The 21,176-nt window shown below is 52.6% G+C and overlaps 2 protein-coding genes across 2 annotated transcripts in view; both read left to right on the top strand.

Annotated features, from left to right (window-relative positions):
• LOC119099183 (ubiquinol-cytochrome-c reductase complex assembly factor 2) overlaps positions 1-20,669 on the top strand; it is a 23,670-nt gene extending 3,001 nt beyond the window's left edge. The window contains exons 2-3 of the mRNA XM_037222294.1: positions 450-652; positions 20,401-20,669. Of these exons, the coding sequence (XP_037078189.1) occupies positions 450-652; positions 20,401-20,528 (331 nt within the window). The 3' untranslated portion in view covers positions 20,529-20,669. The remainder of the gene's footprint in view (positions 1-449; positions 653-20,400) is intronic.
• Positions 20,670-20,845: 176 nt separating this feature from the next.
• Positions 20,846-21,176, top strand: part of LOC119099176 (circadian locomoter output cycles kaput protein Clock) — a 6,336-nt gene continuing 6,005 nt past the window's right edge. Inside the window, exon 1 of the mRNA XM_037222281.1 lies at positions 20,846-21,176. This exon is cut by the window's right edge and continues 1,284 nt beyond it. Coding sequence (XP_037078176.1) covers positions 20,876-21,176 — 301 coding nt within the window. The 5' untranslated portion in view covers positions 20,846-20,875.

Here is a 21,176-nt window from a genome sequence, read left to right as displayed (position 1 = left end):
GTTTCCAGCTTGAACTTAATTTTTGGAATTGAAAAGGTGGAATCGATCGACACCCGTAGTCGACACACCATCAGTGTATGGGTGTGGTCGGCACGCCATCAGTGTATGGGTCGGGCCGGCACATCATCAGTGTACGGATGGAGTCGGCACACCATCATTGTATGGGTGGGGTCGGCACACCATCAGTGTATGGGTGGGGTCGGCACGTCATCAGCGTACGGACAGGGTCGATACGCCATCAGTGCACGGACAGAGTCAGCACACCATCATTGTACGGGTGGGGTCGGCACACCATCAGTGTACGCGTAGGGTCGGCGCGCCATCAGTGTACGGGTGGGGCCGGCACACCATCAGTGTACGGGTGGGGTCGGCACGCCATCAGTGTACGGACGAGGTCGGCACACCATCAGTGTAGGGATGGCGTCGGCACGCCATCGGTGTACGAACAGAGCCGGCACGCCACCGCTGACCGCCGCCTTCCTGTTCCGTGCCGGCAGAGATCTAGGCGAGTACATCCGCGTTTGCGTCGCCGACGCCTTCCGGCATGAGGAGCGCAGCTCGGTCGATGAAAAGGCCTGCAGGCAGCAGCTGGAGAGCCTATCGAGGATCGCCAACAACCACCACCTCCACAGCGCCCGGCGGAGCGGCACAGGTAACGACGCCGTGGCGAGGTCGAGCTGAGACCGGCAACCGTGCTGGATCCGCAGCGGCACCGCGGCAGGCAGCCAGTCAATGACGGGCGAGATGCCTGGCCGCGTGCCCTCCCGAGTTTTATCTGATGTGTGACGATTGCACCAAATTTCGTTTTCCGTTGTAAATGGGGTGAGGGTGTAGCATTTCGGCAATTAGTGTGGTCATACCAGATTGCGCAATTTTCATCCTTTGAAAATTATGATCCTGATCAGATAGCGTTCAGTTGTCTCAAAATGTTGCAACAATATTGTTTTCTTCAAAATTGTGCTACCTTTTTCCTGAAGGATATTCACATGGGGCTCTGGCCATTAGTATGTGAGGACCAAGAACACATCAGAAGCGTCGTGTCTGCCCCGGGGCGCTCAATGCAAAATCGGTTTCGGTTGAACCAGCATTCACTTGGATTACAGCCTCGCTCGTAGTTCTTTGTGCGTATGAGGCATACGCGAAGCTCGTACGCAGTGGCGTGAGATTGACGGCGCCTGTGTCGAAGGAAGTTTTCTGTAAGGCGCGAGTTTGCGGGACAATTTCCGTGAAATTGATGCGCCCATGGTTCGATACATATGCGGCGGATCGCAGCCATCAAGGCTATCGAATTACCGGCGGCTGCACTCGACACACTCGTGCGCTGGCGTCATTTGTTAGACCGCTGTCCAATCAGGTTTTCTAGCGGGCAGGGAGCGTTGCGACTGACACGTCATGAGCCTCGTGGCTGATGTCCTGCGCGTGTCGTCACCAGTCGCAGCTGCTGGACGCAAGGTTTCTTTGTCAGCCTCCGGCTAACGTAGTGGCATGCAGATCAGTGCGAACTGGGGCTGCTGGCACGAACACCAAGCAGCGGCTTTTCGCGAGAGACGACCTTGTTTTCAACTGTTAGTTATGAACGCCTGCAACGGTCAAAGATGTGCTTGGATTCCAAAAATTAATCCGGAATCTTTAAGGATGTCGGTTAAGTTTAGCATGCGTTCGGGCGGGAGTCAAATTGACGCCCCGAAGGTTTTTCCAGAATGATTTCCAAAGGGCGCGGCGCAACCGCGCCAAATTTTGCATAGCTGTAGACAATTAAATAGCGGATCGTTTAGCATCAAAAATTTAGATGTACCTTGTAAGATCGCTGGCCTATGGCAGGTGAAAGTCAGGCCATGGTTTCAGAGAAGTCAATTTCTAGGGAATCGTTTAATCTGATGCAACACCGGCGTCTTAGACGAAGCTATACATCTCTGAAATGCTTTCTTAGTCAACACAAAAATTGAATGAGCAAATTACGTTGACCTAAGGTCAGGTACAAAGGTCAGACGAAGGTCAAAACCAACCTGCTTTATTACTCTATGGCTCGCTGTATGGACTGGTTTCTGGTGCTCATTTCGAATTTATTGATTGCAGGAACCGCATTATACATCTTCCATGGACTTCTTAGAGGTCAGAATAGGCCATTGACCTGAAATGACCCAGGTCAGCATTTTGTATTACCATACTGCCTGGCATAATCTTTTTCGCTTATTCAAGCAAAACCCAGCGGAGTCTTGTATAATTTTGGTCACCATGACCTTCAAAGGATCAAACAAGGTCACTGACCTTAACTGAGCATGTGACCTTTTGCTTGAAACAGCTATCTAGGTTATGGGGGTACTTTGGAGGTCAACCTGGTATGTGACCGTGTTTGACCTTATTTGACGCGAAGGTCATTACTAGGAACCCAAAACTTTGACCGAGGTGAGTTCACGTACAGGTCAGCACACCCTGTAAATTTGGTGTCTCTACCTCTTAGCTCCGAGATCTCAGGTGTGTCAAATTGACCCCCCACCCGAGCGAAGGGTATCTAGCCGGCCACCCGGGCGCGTGTTAAGGGCGTGCCCTGAATCACGGGATCGCTCGACAAACTAAAAGAGGTGATCGGCACTTAAGGACGTTGGCACCAAAAATAAGAACTGAGCGGAGATCTCAGTAATTTTTGACATCATTACCAAAAACAAAAAAATATCCTGAATCCCAAAAGACCCATGGGAAGATGCTTTCAAGATCTTGGATCCCAGAAGTTCGTGCGAAAAATTGTGAAAGTGACTCGCATACGATATTGCTCAAAGCACAGAAGAATCAAAGCACAGAAGAATGGGTTCAGCATTTAAAGAAAATACGAGTGTTGGAAGATTGTCAAGACTTCAATTGCTGGTGAGCCACTGGCCTGACTTGGGTTTTTCAAACCTGTACGTATCACGCAGCATTCAGAAAAGATATTTCGAAAGCGCAAAACTTTGTGGAGTTCGTTCTCAAACGATGAGAACCTCCATGAACGAGGATGTAGCTGCTAGGGAGATCTCTTAATGACGAGGTTTTGGTACCCAATCGGCACGCATGCCTTTTTTAACTTGCACGTGTGGTGATTGAAATATTTGAATGTCACGTATTTCGTGGTACCTGCTGCTCATCACAGAACATATGAAGGTAGCATGAAGTACAATAATCCCAAATAAGCCAGCATGTCGTAACCAAATTCATGACTTGGCACAACAGTCCTGTCTCCGTTACCCCATGTTTTTCACTAACGCGTAGAAACGGCAAGAAAGTGACGGCAAGAGTAGAGCATTCCGAAAAACTCACGGCGCCTCTGCGTTTCCGGCTCCTTACCGCACACGTGCGGGTCGTGTTGGCCTGAGCAGTGTGGAGGGAGCACTAGACACCAGTCTCGGACGGTTCCGGCACTCCAGTCCGGCAGCTCTGTGGCGCGGTGCTGGTGGGACCGTGGCCCACCACCCTGGCCAACCGCTGGACGAGCACCAGACGCCAGTCTCGGACGGTTCCAGCGCTTCCAGTCCGTCAGCTCTGTGGCGCGTGCTGGTGGGACCAGTGGCCACCACCCTGGCCAAACCGCTGGACGAGCACCAGACGCCAGCCTCGGACGATTCCAGCGCTCCAGTCCGTCAGCTTTGTGGCGCGTGCTGGTGTGACCGTGGCCACCACCCTGGCCAAACCGCTGGACGAGCACCAGACGCAGCAGTCTCGGACGGCCGCAGCGCTCCAGTCCGGGCAGCTCTGTGACGTGTAACCGGTGGGGCCCGCGGCCAACACCTTGTCCAGCCACTGGACCAAGCAGCAGGCTGCCAGCCGAGGTCGAGCGCCAGCGTGAGTGCAGAAACGACCCGTCAGCCCACATCCTACTTCTAGAATGCGATGAGATGGCCGAGTTCCGCCTCCTTCCCCTCAAACGCTCTGCCCCACGCGAGGCGCGCCTGATGGGGAAGCCTGGATGCAAAGGTGGGGTCCAGGCTGGCGCCGTAGCATTTACCAGTACGCTGAGGGACTCGAGGCTCGTCACATATGAAGAAGCCAGGCATCAGCGAGGGCCTGGAGATGACTGACATCGACGGGAGTTAGGTCAAGAAGGGCCGGGACATGCGAGAAGATGGCGAGGCTGGCACAGCCAAACGGCGTCGTCAACAGACCACAGGTTACATTGTAAATTAGCTTGTTAGAGACAAACCTGCAACGCGTTTCATTGCTTTACTGCGCACAAGTTACCTCAAATAGTCCAATGCGTTTATTTATAGGGGTTGTAATTTGCACTGACACTCAAAGCAGCAGCGGTGCTTCAGCTTGGTGACTTGGCACTGGCCGCCCGGGCTCTGACCGGAAACAATGGGACACTCGAATGCTTCGTCTTCAAACTGCTCTATCTGTAAAGGTGACTGGGCAGTCTCAAACCTAAGTATGCTCTTGCCAAATAGTAGCAGTCAGGGTTTTAAAGTTCATGACTGTGGTGTTTTCATCGTAAAATAGCTTTCTCGCGTTCAGAAGACTTGGTCAGCAATACTTTGCCGCGGCTCATGCTCATCTACAGTTTCCATTGGACGGATTCCCTGACTGTCACTCTCGTGGGAGGTCTCACTCGCTTCTCGCTGGGTTCGGCAACAAAGCAATGGCATGAAAACCGCTCACTCAAATCCAAATGTGTGAAACTGAAACCACTTGGACATACTTTCCAGTTCACAAAAACGTGCCCACTCCAAGCATCGTCTCCTTCATTGGACGACGCGTCTCCCCGTCTCCCGATCGCCAGGTGCATCTCCCTCATCGGACGTCCAAAGTCGCAAAAAGACGCCCCCTCGCGATGATTTCACACGGACCACTAAAGCACTGCCCTGCGCGCACTAGAACATGGCGAAATCCCTACTGCAGATGTCACTCGCTCTGCCCTCGTTGGTTGGTAAGCCGCTTTGGTAATCCTCCCTCTCCCCACGGAACTAAAGCAAAGTTGACGGACTTATTCAGTGGCGTTGGGGTTCTTACGATGCGGAATTCTTCGAAGATGTGTGTTTGTCACATTGATCGGTCGCGTTCCTGGTGTCCCTCAATCCCGACGCCAGATCCAGACATTAGGGATTGAATGCAGGGCCTGAACCTCAGCAGTGGGTGTAATACCCCAGACGAACGGCATTAAGCCTCGACCTTCGACCCACTGCAGCATTGGCAGCAGTGTATTATGATGACAACGTCCTTCCGGCAACTGTGTGAGAATTAACTCACTAAAAATGTCTATCAGCATCCACATTTGGCGCAAAATGACCTCCCGGCGTCGACTCGCCCTTAAATTGCAATCCGTGTTTGACCCTTATGTATACGGATCGCTGGCTATCAAAAGGCATTACATATACCGATTTCAGCTCGATAAGTCTACTCCACTACTGCAAGCGCATATGTCAAGTGCCTTTACACCCCTGGTATTCCCCGATGGACAATGAGCCTTTACGGTAATGGAAACATGCCTGTCTGCGATGTGCGTTATGTGAAACACGCTCTAAGATGAAGTATGAAGATGCTCCAAGCAATCCAGACCTTTTATATTCACGCTTACTTGTCAAGCTCCTTAGAAGTTGTGAATCATTAGGGAGGATTTCTTGGTCTCACATCTTTCAAAATTGTTGCCGCTTTCAATCGGGTTGTTTAAAATGCCTGCTTTGAGCGGCTCCCTGGCTAGATGCGTGCCAAGACAACTTGTACCGACGATGAAACGCGCGGTACTTAAGCACTAGTACGGTGGTGCAGTGCTTGAGCACTGGTACATTGGTGCAGTGGTGAAGAATGCAGACTTATCAGAACACGATCACGTCAAGCGGAGCATTGAACTGCGGCGTCCCGCGACGAGCCTGCTCAGCGTCGCGCCGGGACGGTGCCGCTGAGCCAACTCAACGACACGAAGCTGAGCATGACCTCTGTAAGACCTGTTGCCAATTAGTGTCGGTTCGTGACCCTGAGCCGTGACTGCCGGTCACCTTGGCAGCAACCGTCCGCGTCAGTTGCTCGGTTTGTCGCCCTTGGTGCCTGGTCTGTTGTTGTCCGTGTTGTCTGATGGCCATCGTGAATACCGACCCAACACCAGCATCGCCGCGATGGTCGACCATTGTGGGGCTGCCGGCAGAGCTGATCCAAACCGCTCATTGGCTCGCAATTGGTGGCTTTTCTCAGCTGGGGCCCGAATCATTAGGATCGTCCCACTCGCCTAGTCGACCGCATGGATGAGGATCCCTTTCCTCCGCCGATGGATCAGACAGCAGCGTAGTCATGACGGAGGAAAAAGGCCAGTTGAATGTGGAATGGAGAGCTCAAAGCCCAGCCATCAGTTGAAAGTGCGGGGCTGCATATAGCTGAACTGCGCCGTGAGCCTGCTCAGACGGACTTTTCAAGACCCTTTCTTCAAGTGGTCGGATTGAACCGACCAGTGCTTGGCTGCGGCGGTACAAACGCTCGCGCATGCTGGAATGCGCTCAATGCGCACCCAATCCGTCTGGCGTTGGCTGTTGAGGCGCGTCTGGTGGGCCTGTTTCTGTTCATGGAAAGTCAATGTGTGGAGGGACTTTGTAACAATTGTAACCTACCTCATGCGCCCATTAACTGCACTGCGTGACTCTGACTTATTCCGATTACGTTCGCCATGCACGCGCCATGTAGCCGTTTTCATGACGAAACGACGATTTTATGCTTCTTTTAAATCACGTCGGGTGAATTATGTGGACTGCGTAACGTGCTACTTGTCGTTTCGTGTTATGAAGCTGGCGGCCGCTGACGTGAGTCGTGTCGTCTGGCCGGCCGGTCGGCATAACAAGGGTGTGCGCTGCTCACGCGCGCCCGAGCCGGTGCGACTGTCGCGGCCAGGGTCGGCGCCTGTGTGTCGGCGCACTGCCACCGCCGCGCATCCCATTCCATTATTTTATTCTGGTCACGGCCGCTGGCCATCGGCCGCGCTCTCGGCGCGCTAGTGAGCGCGCGTGGGTCGGGCCGGAGGGGCGCCGCTCTCGTGGCGCCCAGCACGTGCGCAGCCGCGCAGTGCAGCCTGTGGAGCCCGCGCCGCCGGTGTCGGCTGCCGCACACTTGTCGATTGGCGGCCGGCTTTCGGTTGGCGCGGCCGCGTCGCCGTCGACGCCGGCGGCGGACTCACCGGCGCGGCCGGCTGAGGGCCGGCGCGCCCGCGGCGCGAGCGCTGCCAGTGGCCGGTGAGTGGGGCCGAGGCGATGGCGGAGGCGGTCACGCTGTCCTGGATTCTGCCGGCGGCGGTGGTGAGTCAGCGGCAGACACAGCCCGCTCGGCCCCATAACCGGCCGCGACTGCCGAGTAAGCCAACAGTTTGGCCGGGACTTCGGTTATCGCTCATTTTCGCCCATCAAAAAATCATTTGCTCCCATCGTTTGTCGCATCTTATCTCATGACCTTGTTGCGATTATCCGAATATTGAATAGACCTGTCTGGGCAGCTATCTGTTGTTTGCAGACAAGTTTGCAGACACGATGCCCCGTCTAAGGTCCCCGGTGTTGTCAAATTTAAAGATCTAAAAGGTTTCAAGGGTCTGATGAACCACTCAACAAAGTTTGCATGTCTAGAAAGGCCACACCTGGCGTGCAGAATTCTGGAGTCATGCCGAGAGCGTGGAGGTGTAGAGCGTGGCACTAAGCATGTCTTCTGAAAGGTATTGCACGATAAGGACCGATGGGGACAAAATTGCATGAATGTGTAGGGCTTGTTCTAAAAATGCGATCTATAACGATAGTGATTGGGGCATTACGCCTCACCGACTGCCATGACCATTTTGAAACACAAGCACCTCAGTCCCAGTCCCAGTCATTTTCCGTACTGGCGGCAATAATGATACAACTGATGCAAATGGTACGTCCAGAGATTCTGGTCAACACCAATTAAGAAGATAGTGGATAAGCGGATGTCAGCACTATTATTTGAAGCACTGCATACTGCGACCTAATGCCGCATATCTGGCCAGCATTAACGGCGAGGGCCTGAAACGGCGACGCGCCACTGCCGACCTGGGAAAAAACATTCCAGCAGTGCGTGGTATTGAGAAGTTACATGAAAGGGAATGCTTCACATTTGAAGATATCGAGGCAAGCAGCAGATGTGACGAAACGGGCTCAGTTATAACTGTTGGTATGTTTTTTAAGTGGAAAAGACTGCTTTAGACAGCGCAAATCTCTGTTTAGTAAATATCGTCCCCAATGCGTCATGGTTTGATTACGTCATCGTACCTCACACAACGTTGTTTGGGAGCCAGTTGACGGCTGTTATATATGGAAATCGCGCTCACGAACGCCAGATGTGAACGCCCCAACAATAAGATTTGTATTGGTCTTGAACGCCGTATGGCTTATGGAGTGGCAGGATTTGAATGACGCTATGATGACGTCATGAATGCTAAGGTGGCTTTTGAAATGGTGTACCAGAGTTAGGTCATGGCCTGACCATGGTATCGTGGGTGTCACTGGCATGATGCCGTTTTAAGGTCGGTAGTAGGACTATTCGGAAGGAGGCCATGCCGAAGCGTGATTATTAAACCACCCAACGAAGATTCATTGATGTATGGTTGCATTTCTCGTTTCTCGTACTTGAGGCAGGGACCAACAGTAGATGGAAATATTATGCTATGGCTGCTCGCACCATTATGTTTAGTTTCAGATCAAAATGATTTCTGAAAACCACAATTGAATAGCAATAGTCGTTTCACGATGGATTAATGCGCTGAAAGAATGAAGGTTTTAGCATGTTTTTTTGAAGCATAAGTACATTAGAAACACTCTGACCAGTAAATGATTTTTCATGCGCTTTCATTGACATTCCATAGCTGAGCCACGTGTATCTACCTGAGAAAATAAGGTGATTGCATGCAAGAATACTCGCCTTTTGTTCACCCAAACTCAATGAGAATACCAGGCGGGTGAGCCAGTCGTGTTGGTCGATCAAGGGCGTGGGATGCTGGCTGCGCCATTATTTTTGACAGCGGTGTTGTATGGAGCCAGGCCGACTCTGAGCATCATTTCATTCAACGATAATTCGTGGTCTGTCATGTCGAGGTGTGTAAGCCCTGTAAGTACTGCATACATATGGACAGGGACGAAGCCAGAATATAGGAGTTTGTTTTGTCGAGTCCGCGTCAGATTTGCCGCCGACTGTTTTTAAAAACTTCCGGAAAGGCTCGGCAGTAAGAGGCTTGGCATCGTAAGCGCTCTAAAAGTATGATTTGGATTATACCATTTGCAATTGGATCAACATATACATCTTAACAAACATGTTTTTTGAACATCCTCCAAGCATTTATGACAGAAAATTTTCGATAAACGTTCTCTCGTTATAAACCGAAGGATGAAAACTTCAGAGCTTTTAACAGTTTTGCGCCGCAACCCTTCGTGAAAACGGCTAGTACGCAATAGCTTTGACTTTGACAGAAATGACCAATTGAGCGTGACGTTCTAATGTTGAATCAGCCTATCTACGATTTGTGTAGTTAATGGTACACAATTCACCTTTCTTGAACTTACAACACGTTGTCGTTCGTGAAGCTGATAAGGTTCATGATCAGCGAGCTTAATGATTTGCTGATCGGGATGGAATATTTATGCATTTGTTGATCATGTGAATTCTCTAAGCTAATTGCCAATAGATTATAAACGCAAGGAAAGCACTCCCCGTGGAAGTCATCATGTAAATCTTAACACTAGGGAAGCAAAAACGGACCGACAAAGACGTAATGTCTTCTTGTTTCATCATTTATTTTTATAATATATCCCTTATATGCGACATTTTTCGATATTGAAGTTTTTCACCTCATTTATTATAGATGAGTTCTGACTATTTTTAAGTAATTATATTTTAGTTTTTAAAATGCTGTCTTACAATGCATGCCACATTAGATCAGATATTTTGCATCACATCATTATAGCATATGTCCTAAATCCTTTCTTAATTAAATGTCCTCTCCGTGACTCGCTTGCTGTCGAAAAACATATCATACCCGTGAATGCTGCAAGCTCAATATGCACTTATGGACTCGCGATCTGAAGTTAGTAAGCTGGGGAAGAGGTCAGCTGCACGAGTCCGGTGATCTCAGACTCGGTCACGCCAGCTACCTGATACAAATTCCGAAGATACGTGTTCATAGGTTCGCCGGCACAGTAAAAAGACTGGAATGGTTGTTCGAGGCGGTGCGGGCAAAGATTAGCGTCAGAGCAAGCCGGGAATGTGGTTGTTCAGGATATCACGAGAAGCCAAACGGAATTTGGACGTGAGCATGTCAGTAAGACATGCAAAGGACATGTACGGTGTACGCTTGGTAGCCAGATGATGAAATTGTGTTGCACTTCATTGTCCCGCGATATATGGAAATCTACCACGAGATGTTGATGTAATACAACATACAAATAATGCAATTTACAATTAACAGTGTTCCGGACTTTGCTGGGCTTCTGTCCCCTGACATCGATGGTTTGTCGTTTCTTGCATGATCAAAAATTTCACCGCTTTTGCCTTTTTCACGCTGTAAAATGATAATTTTACATGGTAACTCTAGGGGTCACTTAACTGTACCAACCAAGTCCCGGCCAACCATGTCCCGAAAGGCTTGTGGTTAATGCACCAGGTATTTGATTTGTGAAGCCGCTTGGGTATATTGTACAGCTAATGATAACAGATCAGACAATGTGTTCTTATTTTATTTCCTTCCTGGGCTTGGTGGCGTCTGTAGGTGTGCAGTTGCTTGCTAGCGCGGAGCAGTGATGAGCAAATACGCGTATGTCATTGGTTGTCTCCGTTTTCACAGATGGCAGCTGATCATGCAAAATTTATCCTTATCTCGAAAATTCCTGTTGCGATGCAGTGGAGACCTGGCTTTGCCGGACGAAGACATGTCGTTTAAATATGTACCACTAGCTGAAGTGCCCAGCGATGCCCCGGCAGTAAAGACCGGTGCAAAGAAACTAGTTGAGATAGTTGTAGTCGGTGTTACGATAAAAGTTGATTGGATGTGGACCATGGTTTTTGAATTTATGCTTCAAGTTTATAGTGGAGCACGCTCCAACGCCATTGCCCACCGCAAATCATTTTCTGGAGCAAAACAGTGAGTGCGATCTCAAACGGTTACAACACCAAACGGTCAACTTCAAAAAGATCATGGGCAAACGGTGACGCACAATTTTCTGAAGTTACACTCCGGTATCGAATTACCCACTACGTGTCTCTGACAAGACGCGGGCCGCCCCGTCCCTCTGAGTCGCTGTTTGATCAGCTGACAGGTCAGAAGGGTCACGCGCTTTTCCGGGGTATGGCATTACGGTCCGCTGTCATGCCCTGACGCTCCCAGTATTGGCGGTCAGGATCTGAGTAACGAGGTCATGCACGACGCAACATTGCAATGTGCAGGTGCAGGCTCAAAGCCAGTGTGCGTTTCAATCTTGCAACCGATTTTCTGCGTCAAGAAATCGTACGGTTCCATTGCTTCGCTGTAAAGGCCTTGGTCTTGCCCTCATCCGACATGATAAACAGGTTGGCTGCTAGCTCTGGAGCTGCCGACGTAGAGCTGACCCCGGGAACACTGGCTGAAGCCGGTTGAGACTCATCACTTCCAGAGACTGTCGTGGGCTCTTGTTCATCGTCACGGTGCGGTTCTTCCTGACAGGAAATCGAACCCGTCTGAACTCGAAGGCCATGCCAGATGGGACGAGCGGGATTCTTGGATTGAAGGTCTTCGTTTCCTCGGTCTGGTCTCTCGTGATGGTCACCATTACATAACTTGGGAATCCAGGTGTCGGGCGACATGTCATGCGAACAGCATGTCAGATGGGATGGGCGGGATTCTTGGAATGATCTTCGCTTCCTCGGTCTCATCTCGCGTGGTGATCATTATTGCATAACTTGGGAATCCAGGTGTCGAATGACCGTGAGGGGCTCGACTTCCTTGGATGCCAGTTTTGTGACGGCAGTCCTGAGGGCTTCAAGGCTGCTGAAGAGCTCCAGTGGGTAGTGCAAGTCTTCTCTGGGTTTGTGACGGTGTCCGGTGACTGACATGTCCTTGCCTCTTCGCACTGGTTCCCCAGAAGCTCCAACTCCATATTATCAGTAGCAATGTTTTTTTCGACGTCAGGATGGCCTAGTTTCTGAGCCAGCCTATCATTTTCCTTTTTTAACCATCAAGTTGGCAACGACCAAAACTGGGGAAGACCTTGGCCAAAAGAGCACCGACGAAGTCTACGCTTTCGCGGTAGGGAAACGTGACTTGGTTTCCTTATCGTAGGATAGTTATTGGCTTTTAAGGGAGCTGACGCGCCGTTAAAACCCAAAATGGCTATCAGCTCTCATACTGTCATCATATCAGCTGTCACCTGTCATCAGATGTCGTCCAGCCACGGGTGCTAGCACCCCTCGAACCAGACCAGCTTGTAGGTCAAACCGTCCCGGGTCCCGGATCTGGACGTCCCGGCCGAGCTCGACCGGGCAGCATGTGAAGCACCAGTTGTGAACCGCAGTGGTTGGCGCGACGTTTCCAAAGCACGCCTCGCGTGCATAACCGGGAGACGACTCCTGCTGTGATATCAGCAACCTCCATATAGAGGCTGGACCACGCGTTCCAATGGGACCCCTGTGGCCTCACCCGCTCAACACACAGTTGAGTTCACGCGTCCCGAAGTGGCCTGCGAGGCCATGGCAAGCTCCATGCAGCGTGTGCCAGGCCTTCCGCTGTGATCTCAGAAGGCCCCACAGAGAATGTAAGCCACGCGTCCAAAGGCGGCCGCTGTGACCTGAGGAGACTCCTTACGCAGTTAACCTGGCGCGTTCCAAGGTGGTGGAGGCTATAGGTCAAGCACAGAGTCCAGTCCACGCATCTCAAAAAGACCGTTGCCATCCCAGCGAGTCCCACACACGTGGTCAGTTCCTGCATCGGAGGCCGCTCCATGGCCTGTGAATAGAAGTCGCTGCGTCTCGTTCGACGTCACTTCAGTCCTCACGCGATGTGATTCTCAAACAGCTCCGTGCAGACGCCGGGCCACCCCAGCGGACCCGGCTAGACCGCGGCCAGCCCTCAAGTCAGGTAGCTCAGGTTTACCGCTGATGTTTAACACCCATGGTTCTCGAGCTACTGGAGGACAAACGACAGAGTTTCCCATGTATTATGTAGCATTGTTTCAGAAGAAATGCGTAATGCGATAACTATTCATCATGCTTTGCAAACTGATATGAAGCGACCGGGAGCCATTTAAATTTGCATTCGCCAAAACTTTGTCTTCGCCTTGCAGTGAGGATGGCTTTTATGTCACAGCATACTACAGTCGACGTGCGCGGCTCTAAGCTGACATGACATAATATGACATGGCATGACATGTCATGTCTCGCATGACAGCCGAGCCCCGATGAACCGCTCGCTGACCACCTGGCCAGGATTGGCGGCGTACCATGCCGTCGTCTCCGCCGGGGCCCAACGTCTGCCATGTTGCAATGTGTGCCAACGTCTCACCGTGCGGCCATGGCGCAAGGCAAACTGGGCAGCACCCTGTCCCGATCTTCAGCGCGCGGACTGGGGCTCGGCGTGGCGGGCGGAAGCGGACTGGATCTGTTCTCAGATGCCAGCGCGCCTGAGCTGGAGCTTCATGCACTCCCGAACACATTGATTGGCCGAATGGTGTGTTGCCACGCGGTCTTCCACTACAGCCTGCTGCTTTCAGCGTGGACGTCGCTGATCTGTATGGGCACGTGCCTGTAGTTAAGGCCATCGATGCATTTATGGAGCTCCTCCAGAAGCAAGCGTTCAAGGGTTTGGCCTAACGCCGAATGGCAACTGAACTTTGTTGTCCGATGTCCTGAACGATGCGCTGTTAAGCTCAGATAAAACTACGAAAAGCGCACGGCATGGATAGCTCTGGGCGATACAGTACCTCACCACCCGCCAAAACGATAACGACTGCGGCTGAATCACCCTTACTCGCGGCACACAAATAAGCGCTACAACCAGCGCTTGGTGTGAGGTATGTGCATTGATAACATTCTGGGTGTGTGGGAGCGCTGGTGTGTTCACCCCCAAACGCGTACTTGGAATATGTCAGTTCCTTCCACCCAGCTCTCGGCATCATGACTAAACGGTCGAATACCAATGGAATGGCCTTCGTAGACACCCCCCGAACGACAGGCATTTAGGACCATTTCACCACAGAACTCTGCGACAAGCCCATGGCTGCACCTGCCACACTCCGTATTCCACACACCACGTGCAAACAGAGCGCTCGGTGTCCCACGCACGACTCCCGCGTGTGAAACGCTTCGGCTCAGATACCGCGACGGAGCAGCGGTAAGTGATAAAGGTGGGACACGTCTCCAACGTGAATGCGCATGATAAAGGGGACGGTACACCGCATTCGCATCAGAAATGGAAACATCACCTCCCAGTCATCGAGCTGTGAGATATGCACGTAGCCGCCGCGCGCGGACGTCAACCTAACAAAAGCAGCGAACTCGAAAATATGTCCACCAGACCTGTTATGGGATGTGGCCTTGAAAAGTGACGGGACGCCAAAAGAACAACTTGCCGGTCTGCCCGGGACCCTCTTCCTCGCCCCGCGGATAGCCGCACGTGTAACGCTGGCCAGGAGGCTGCGTGGTGCTGTGCGGTGGTGTGCTGTGTGGTGCTGTGTGGTGACTGGGCGGCTGTGTGGTGGTGTGGTGCTGTGTGGTGCTGTGGTGCTGTGTGGTGCTGTGCGGTGGTGTGCTGTGTGGTTCTGTGTGGTGACTGGGCGGCTGTGTGGTGCTGTGTGGTGCTGTGTGGTGCTATGGTGCTGTGCGCAACGCGCAACATTATCAGAGAGAGGGAGGGGACACAAATTGGCAAAAGCAGTCAAGGCGTCCCTGAAACTAAATGTCGTAAGTTGAGAGAGACAACGCTGTCTTTTGGGATCGGGGATATGCTGTCTGGTGAAATGCAATGGAATGCAAATTTCTGTCGCGAGAAACAACTCGAAAGGTAATCTGCATGTTTCATGCGAAGAAGTTGCACAGGCTTTTCAAGTTAAAATGGTCGAATTGTGACGACTTTGTCAATTTGTAACGAATCTGTTTCATGTCTCCACAATTCAGGGTTACATAGTGAGCGACTTGCATGCAAATGCGTAAAAATCGATAGGTGATGAACATGACTCCAAAGTGATACGAGCATTACCCAGGTGATTAGTATGCTTGAGATAAAGGTCGTCGCTGCTCCCGTTGCCTGGACGCAACGCTGAGCCAGTAACAGGCGATGTTTTCATTCTCCCCCCCCCCCCTCCATGCCAGCGCAGGCCGGCGCCGTGCCTCGGCATGGCGAGGTACAATAACGAGCTGCCAAGACGGTCGTCCGGGCGGGCTTCTCTGGCGTGCTGTTGTGGGGTATTGACGAGACGCGTTTACGGCGGGCCGTCTGCGTGCGACGGCAGTGCGCGTTAGGACGGACATGCGACGTGTGGCGCGTATTGTTTTGCCGAGCCCAGTCCAGGAACCGACTTATATCGGTCCTGTGGCACTGATTTGTTTCCTTTTTAGACCTTTGAAAGGCTAGTGAAAATAGGTTCTACATTATGTGGAGAATGTGTTTTCATTGATTCTTCAGTGAAACTAGCACAGGAAAGAAGGAGAAGCTATGCACATGGAGAGTGGTGGATCAGTTTCCGGCCTGAGCTCTGGTCAGCGCTGCCGCCGGGGACCGCCGATGGGCCCGGTTTGCTGTGCAAGGGTCGGACGAGAAGCGCTCTCGGTCGCCAAACGGGCCGTCCCGACCCATGTGCTATAACAGGTGGTATGAATCTCTGCTCTTGTCAAGAAACTACGAGTACCGGGCACCGTTCAGTACGTACGGGCTGGAGTGGATTGGGAAGCCGTTTCCAAACGTGTCGCGACTTCAGTTTTAGTAAGGTGATGGTATTCATATGAAGGCTAAAGGTTTCGCCCTTATGTCCGCAATGTACCATAATATGCTTGCAAACGTGATACGGTAACAGACACGATAAAATAAAGGGTACGTGGGATGTAATGAGGCAAAAGTGCAGCTTCATGTTCAGATGCTGCCGTCGTGACGGGACTGCCGGCGTAAATTGCGACGAACCGCGGGGCAACTACGCCGTGGCAGCCGCCACATCCGGCCAGCAGGCTACCGCCACACTGGCCTCTGAACAGAAAGAGCATAGCGTGTGGCATTACAGTGTTGCTATGCGTCTGACTTTGCCGTGTCAGTGCCAAGAACCACTTCTTCCGAGGCAGGCTTGGCGTTGACGCGGGGAATATGTATGAAAGCGATTTTTTGGTAGTGAAAGAAGTTGAAATGTCAGACGACTTTTTGTGAGGGGTGTGCCTAAATTGCATATTGGAATTCTGTATATGTGGGTCCACTTATTGATGATATTTCTTCCTTTGGTAAAGCCTGCTTCAAGCAAATGGTCACCTCTCGATGTGATGTGTATGCATTTTCGTACGTTAGTGGTATCGGAGACCATTCACAACTGTTCACATTCCTTCCCCCATGGATCTTATGAATAATCAAAGCAAACTGAAGTGCCATATTAATGTGCTTTATACTTGTAGGTATTATAAATGCAATATCTGACTGAAAAATTGCGTCTTGAACACTGGCGCACTGTTATTGTTCTGTTTTTATCGAAGATTACCCAGTGTGGTTTTAAGTTACGGGCACCAAACGGGTGCCTGGACTCCCCTCCCCCAATGGGGTCCGCTCTTTGGTATGCTTTAGCTAAATGGTTATGCTTATGCCTCTCTTTATCTACGAAGTGAACACAGTATATCACGCATCAGGTTTCAAATGCGCTGTTTTTGCTGACCATCTAAGCATCGATCGGTGATAAGCTGCCATTCTGGCATGGAAATAAAGCATGGCCCTCATACCTCTACTTCTCGTTCATGTGTTGTGTCTGTCAGCTCTGAGCTATCCCATCCCACACCGTCACCCCAGTTCTTCAGTGACGAGCCTGTGCTATTGGCGGCCGAATTCGGATCAAGAGTGGCGAAGGTTTTTGGTTGCAGAGGCTCTTTATGTCAGCATGAAGAACCTCTGCATCTGTGAATTATTCTTCCGCTAAATGGATGGCGTATGCGGTTCGACGAAATCGCCATCTTCTTTGGTGTGGTATCACAAAACGTCTTTAGTTTTGTTGCTTTACCATTTTGAAGCTATGACATGGCACAGAGAGGCATCTCGAACAGCGGGGCGGGTATGTAAGACAATCACATCCTACAGGGTGTCAGACAGACCATGCGTTTTGATCTTGATCGAAAGTTTAACCGTTTGGATAGCGTGGATGTCTGGTCAGCCGGTTGAGCAAGCGATGGGCAGAAGAACGTCATTGGCGTGGTCGGGATCTTTGTTATGACATACGCGTAGGCTTGGCTGCGATTCTAACCCCGATGTCGCGTCATCTACGGTTTGAATCAGCATCTCAGTGACGAGGAATGTGCAAACGCATGGCCACTGTAATGCTGCGGTATTGTTCTGAGTGAGTTGGTCAAAGAATTGTCCGCTACGACATCGCTATTCTTTTAGCAGGTTAGCCACGATGCAGAAGTTGGTTCAAAACTTCCATGATGCTTTTAGGCGTTCCATCGTCGTGACTGTCCTCCATTTTCCGTGGAGCCAGAAGATGCAACCATATTGAACGTATCCATGGTGACCTGCTGCTGGGCGCCCGCTCCGTCTGCTGCAGCACATCACATTCCTGGTCACGATTTGGGCTGAGTAGTTGGGTCTTGGCCATAGGCGTACTTGAGGAGCTCCCAGCAGTCGCCACCAGCCGGATTTGGTGGCCATACCTCTTCACCCTGTGCCGTGGCTTTTGAAGGTGGCTACGCCGTCATACTGTGTGCCATGCTGTCGAATGTGAGGAGAGAGAGAGAGAGAGGGAGAGAGAGAGAGAGAGGAGATAGAGAGAGAGAGAGAGAGAGGAGAGAGATGAGAGAGAGAGAGAGAGAGAAGGAGAGAGAGAGAGAGAGAGAGAGAGAGAGAGGAGAGAGAGAGAGAGGAGAGAGGGGGAGAGGGAGAGGGAGAGGGAGAGGAGAGGAGAGGGAGAGGGAGAGGGAGAGGGAGAGGGAGAGGGAGAGGGAGAGGGAAGAGGAGGAGAGGGAGAGGGAGAGGGAGAGGGAGAGGGAGGAGAGGAGAGGGAGAGGGAGAGGAGAGGAGAGGGAGAGGGAGAGGGAGAGGGAGAGGGAGAGGGAGAGGGAGAGGGAGAGGGAGAGGGAGAGAGGGAGAGGGAGAGGGGAGAGGAGAGGAGAGGGAGAGGGGAGAGGGAGAGGGAGAGGAGAGGGAGGGAGAGGGAGCGAGAGAGAAAGCAGTCTCTCCCATCTTTTTTCTCGAAATCTCACCTTACCGGTTTCCATTAATCTGGGCACAGCAATACCCCAACAGCGTCTAAACATGATAGCATATGATAACATGTGGATCTTCTTTTTTAAAAATCCCGGGGACGTCGGAGGTCATCGCTGTCTAACGTTACCATCAGAAAAAGACATGTATTCATGTTGTTGCCATGTAAGACATGTTGTCAATAAAAATATGGGCATTGTTCCCAAATGCGTGGGGCTTGGGACTCACCATGCCTTCGCGCATCGCGTGATGTAACGAATGTTTCAGGAAAGGACGAACTTGAAAGTCAGTCGGTCTGATAATAGCCAGCGCTGGCTACGGCCGGCCGGGTGGGCATCAGTACCGAACTTGGCCGCTAGGAGCGCTAGTAGCGGGTCGTCTCGCATGCTGCGAAGGCAGGGTCCTCTACAGCCGTTTTCAGCTCCGGCGGCACTGAGTATGGTGGACAGTTGTGGAGGGTCTCCCCGCGTTGGCAGCTCCTTCCCGAAGCGGCGCTAGCCGCAGAACCAGAGAAACGCGGGGCGTTAACTTTGGCGTTGATTTGGACTCGCAAGTTAATCGCCGTGGCGTTGTCACCGTGGCGCAGCGGGGTGACTGGGCCAAGAAATTTAATTGGTGTTTCCGTGGGTGCGATTCTACGTGTTCTTCAAAGGTGTCGTTTTTGCAACCCTTGAATATTTGCATTTGATCTGGTGACGTCCACTTTTCACAGAGACACGATCCCCTTTTATTTATTAATTCGCGTCAGTCAGTATGAAATTGAACATCACGTGAGGCCTCGGTCTGGGACCAACAGCTTAGAGTGTATGCCTCTGTTGTATGCTGGCAATTTCCAAGTGTGACATTTCAATGGAATCCTTTGATCTTTCGGGAGCCTTCTTGACCTCTGACGCCCAACAGCGACAGCCAGCGAAAGGTTAAGGTGGAATTGAATTTCAACTGTATGCACCCTGCATATGTTGGCCGGACCGTCACCATAGGCCAGCCATTGCGCCACGCTGTACGTTTTTAGCCGCCTCAGGATTGTGGTCAGCGAATTCGGCAGACTTTTCTCACACGGTTTTGTCATGCCAGTCCTCGTGTACCAGTGTACCAGACCTTTTGTCACACAGTTTTGTCATGCCAGTCCTCGTGTACCAGTGTACCAGACCTTTTGTCACACCATTTTGTCATGCCAGTCCTCGTGTACCAGTCGCCGGGTGACCCTGCCAGCTACCGTGCAGGGCGTAATGGATCAATCCAGGAGCATTAATTTCATTTCGTCGTTTCTTGACGGTGTAGTTGGTGTTTGTTCGATAACGCTGTTTTCACGCAACTCTAACGCATCGCAGTGCAAGCGAGCTCACCGACCGGGCGGTGGCCCTCGTCTGGTCACGTGTCTCGCTGGTGACCCTCGGCTGGTCGTGTCTCGATGGTGGCCCTCGGCTGGTCGTATGTCTCACTAGTGGCCCTCGGCTGGTCGTATGTCTCGCTGGTGGCCCTCGGCTGGTCGCATGTCTCACTGGTGGCCCTCGGCTGGTCGTATGTCTCACTTGTGGCCCTCGGCTGGTCGTGTCTCGCTGATGGCCCTGGGCTGGTTGTGTCTCGCTGGTGGCCCTCGTCTGGTCACGTGTCTCGCTGGTGACCCTCGTCTGGTCACGTGTCTCGCTGGTGACCCTCGGCTGGTCGTGTCTAGCTGGTGGCCCTCGGCTGGTCGTGTCTCGCTGGTGGCCCTCGTCTGGTCACGTGTCTCGCTGGTGACCCTCGGCTGGTCGTGTCTCGCTGGCGGCCCTCGGCTGGTCGTATGTCTCACTGGTGGCCCTCGGCTGGTCGTATGTTTCACTTGTGGCCCTCGGCTGGTCGTGTCTCGCTGGTAGCCCTCCGCCTGTCGCGTGTCTCGCTGGTGGCCTTCCGCTGGTCTTGTGTCACTCTGGTGCCCCCCCCCCCCCCCCGCTGATCGTGTGTCTCGCTGTTGGGCCTCCGCTGGTTGTATGTATATTTGGTGGCCCTCCGCTGGTCGTATGTCTCGCTGGGCTGACGCCGGCCCGCTGTGACGCATGACGCTCTGTCCGCAGGCACGGGCTCGGGCCTGAGCGTGGACCAGTGCCACCAGCTGATGACCAACGAGTTCCTGCAGCAGCTGGAGACGCTGGACCAGGGCTGGATGAAGCGCATCTCGCTGTCGGTGGGCGCACGGAAGTGAACGCGGACCTCGCTAGTGCGGCCCGCAGCCGCTAGGTAGACTGTGTGCGGTGCGCGTGGACTGGCAGACGGGACGTGCGGAGTGCGGCGCGGCCTGACCGGCCCCGCGAGCAGTGCGTGTCTGTGTCTGTAACCCGGCCGAGGCCCGTCTTCTGACGGACGGCCGCCGAGCCGCTCGGTGGCCCGGCCGTGTGAAGCTGGGCCCGGCCGTCGGGCGGTAGCAGGTGGCGCGTGCTGCGTCGGGACACGCGGCCGGGACGATGGCCGGCGCTGGCTGAGGCGGCGCGCCGTCCGGGCACGGAGGGGCGCGGCCGGAGCCGCTGCGCCGCGCACGACGCGCCGGCCACCATGTCCGGCTCCGACCTGGAGGAGCGCGACGAGAACAAGCGACACTCGCGCAACACCAACGAGAAGAAGCGCCGCGATCAGTTCAATGTGCTGGTCAACGAGCTGGCGCGGATGGTGGGCGGCGCCGGCCGCAAGATGGACAAGTCGGCCGTGCTGCGCTCCACCATCGGCTTCTTGCGCGCGCACCACGAGATGTCGGCGCGCGGCCACGATGACGACGCCCCTGAGGAATGGAAACCGTCGCTACTCACCAACGATGAGTTCACGCAGCTGATGCTGGAGGGCCTAGACGCCTTCATTC

This window comes from Pollicipes pollicipes, unplaced genomic scaffold (assembly GCF_011947565.3).
Source record: "Pollicipes pollicipes isolate AB1234 unplaced genomic scaffold, Ppol_2.1 Scaffold_2555;HRSCAF=2994_pilon_pilon_pilon, whole genome shotgun sequence".
In the NCBI taxonomy this organism is placed as follows: domain Eukaryota; kingdom Metazoa; phylum Arthropoda; class Thecostraca; order Pollicipedomorpha; family Pollicipedidae; genus Pollicipes; species Pollicipes pollicipes.
The sequence above is the reverse complement of the archived record's forward strand: the minus strand, read 5'-3'. Positions and strand labels throughout refer to the sequence as shown.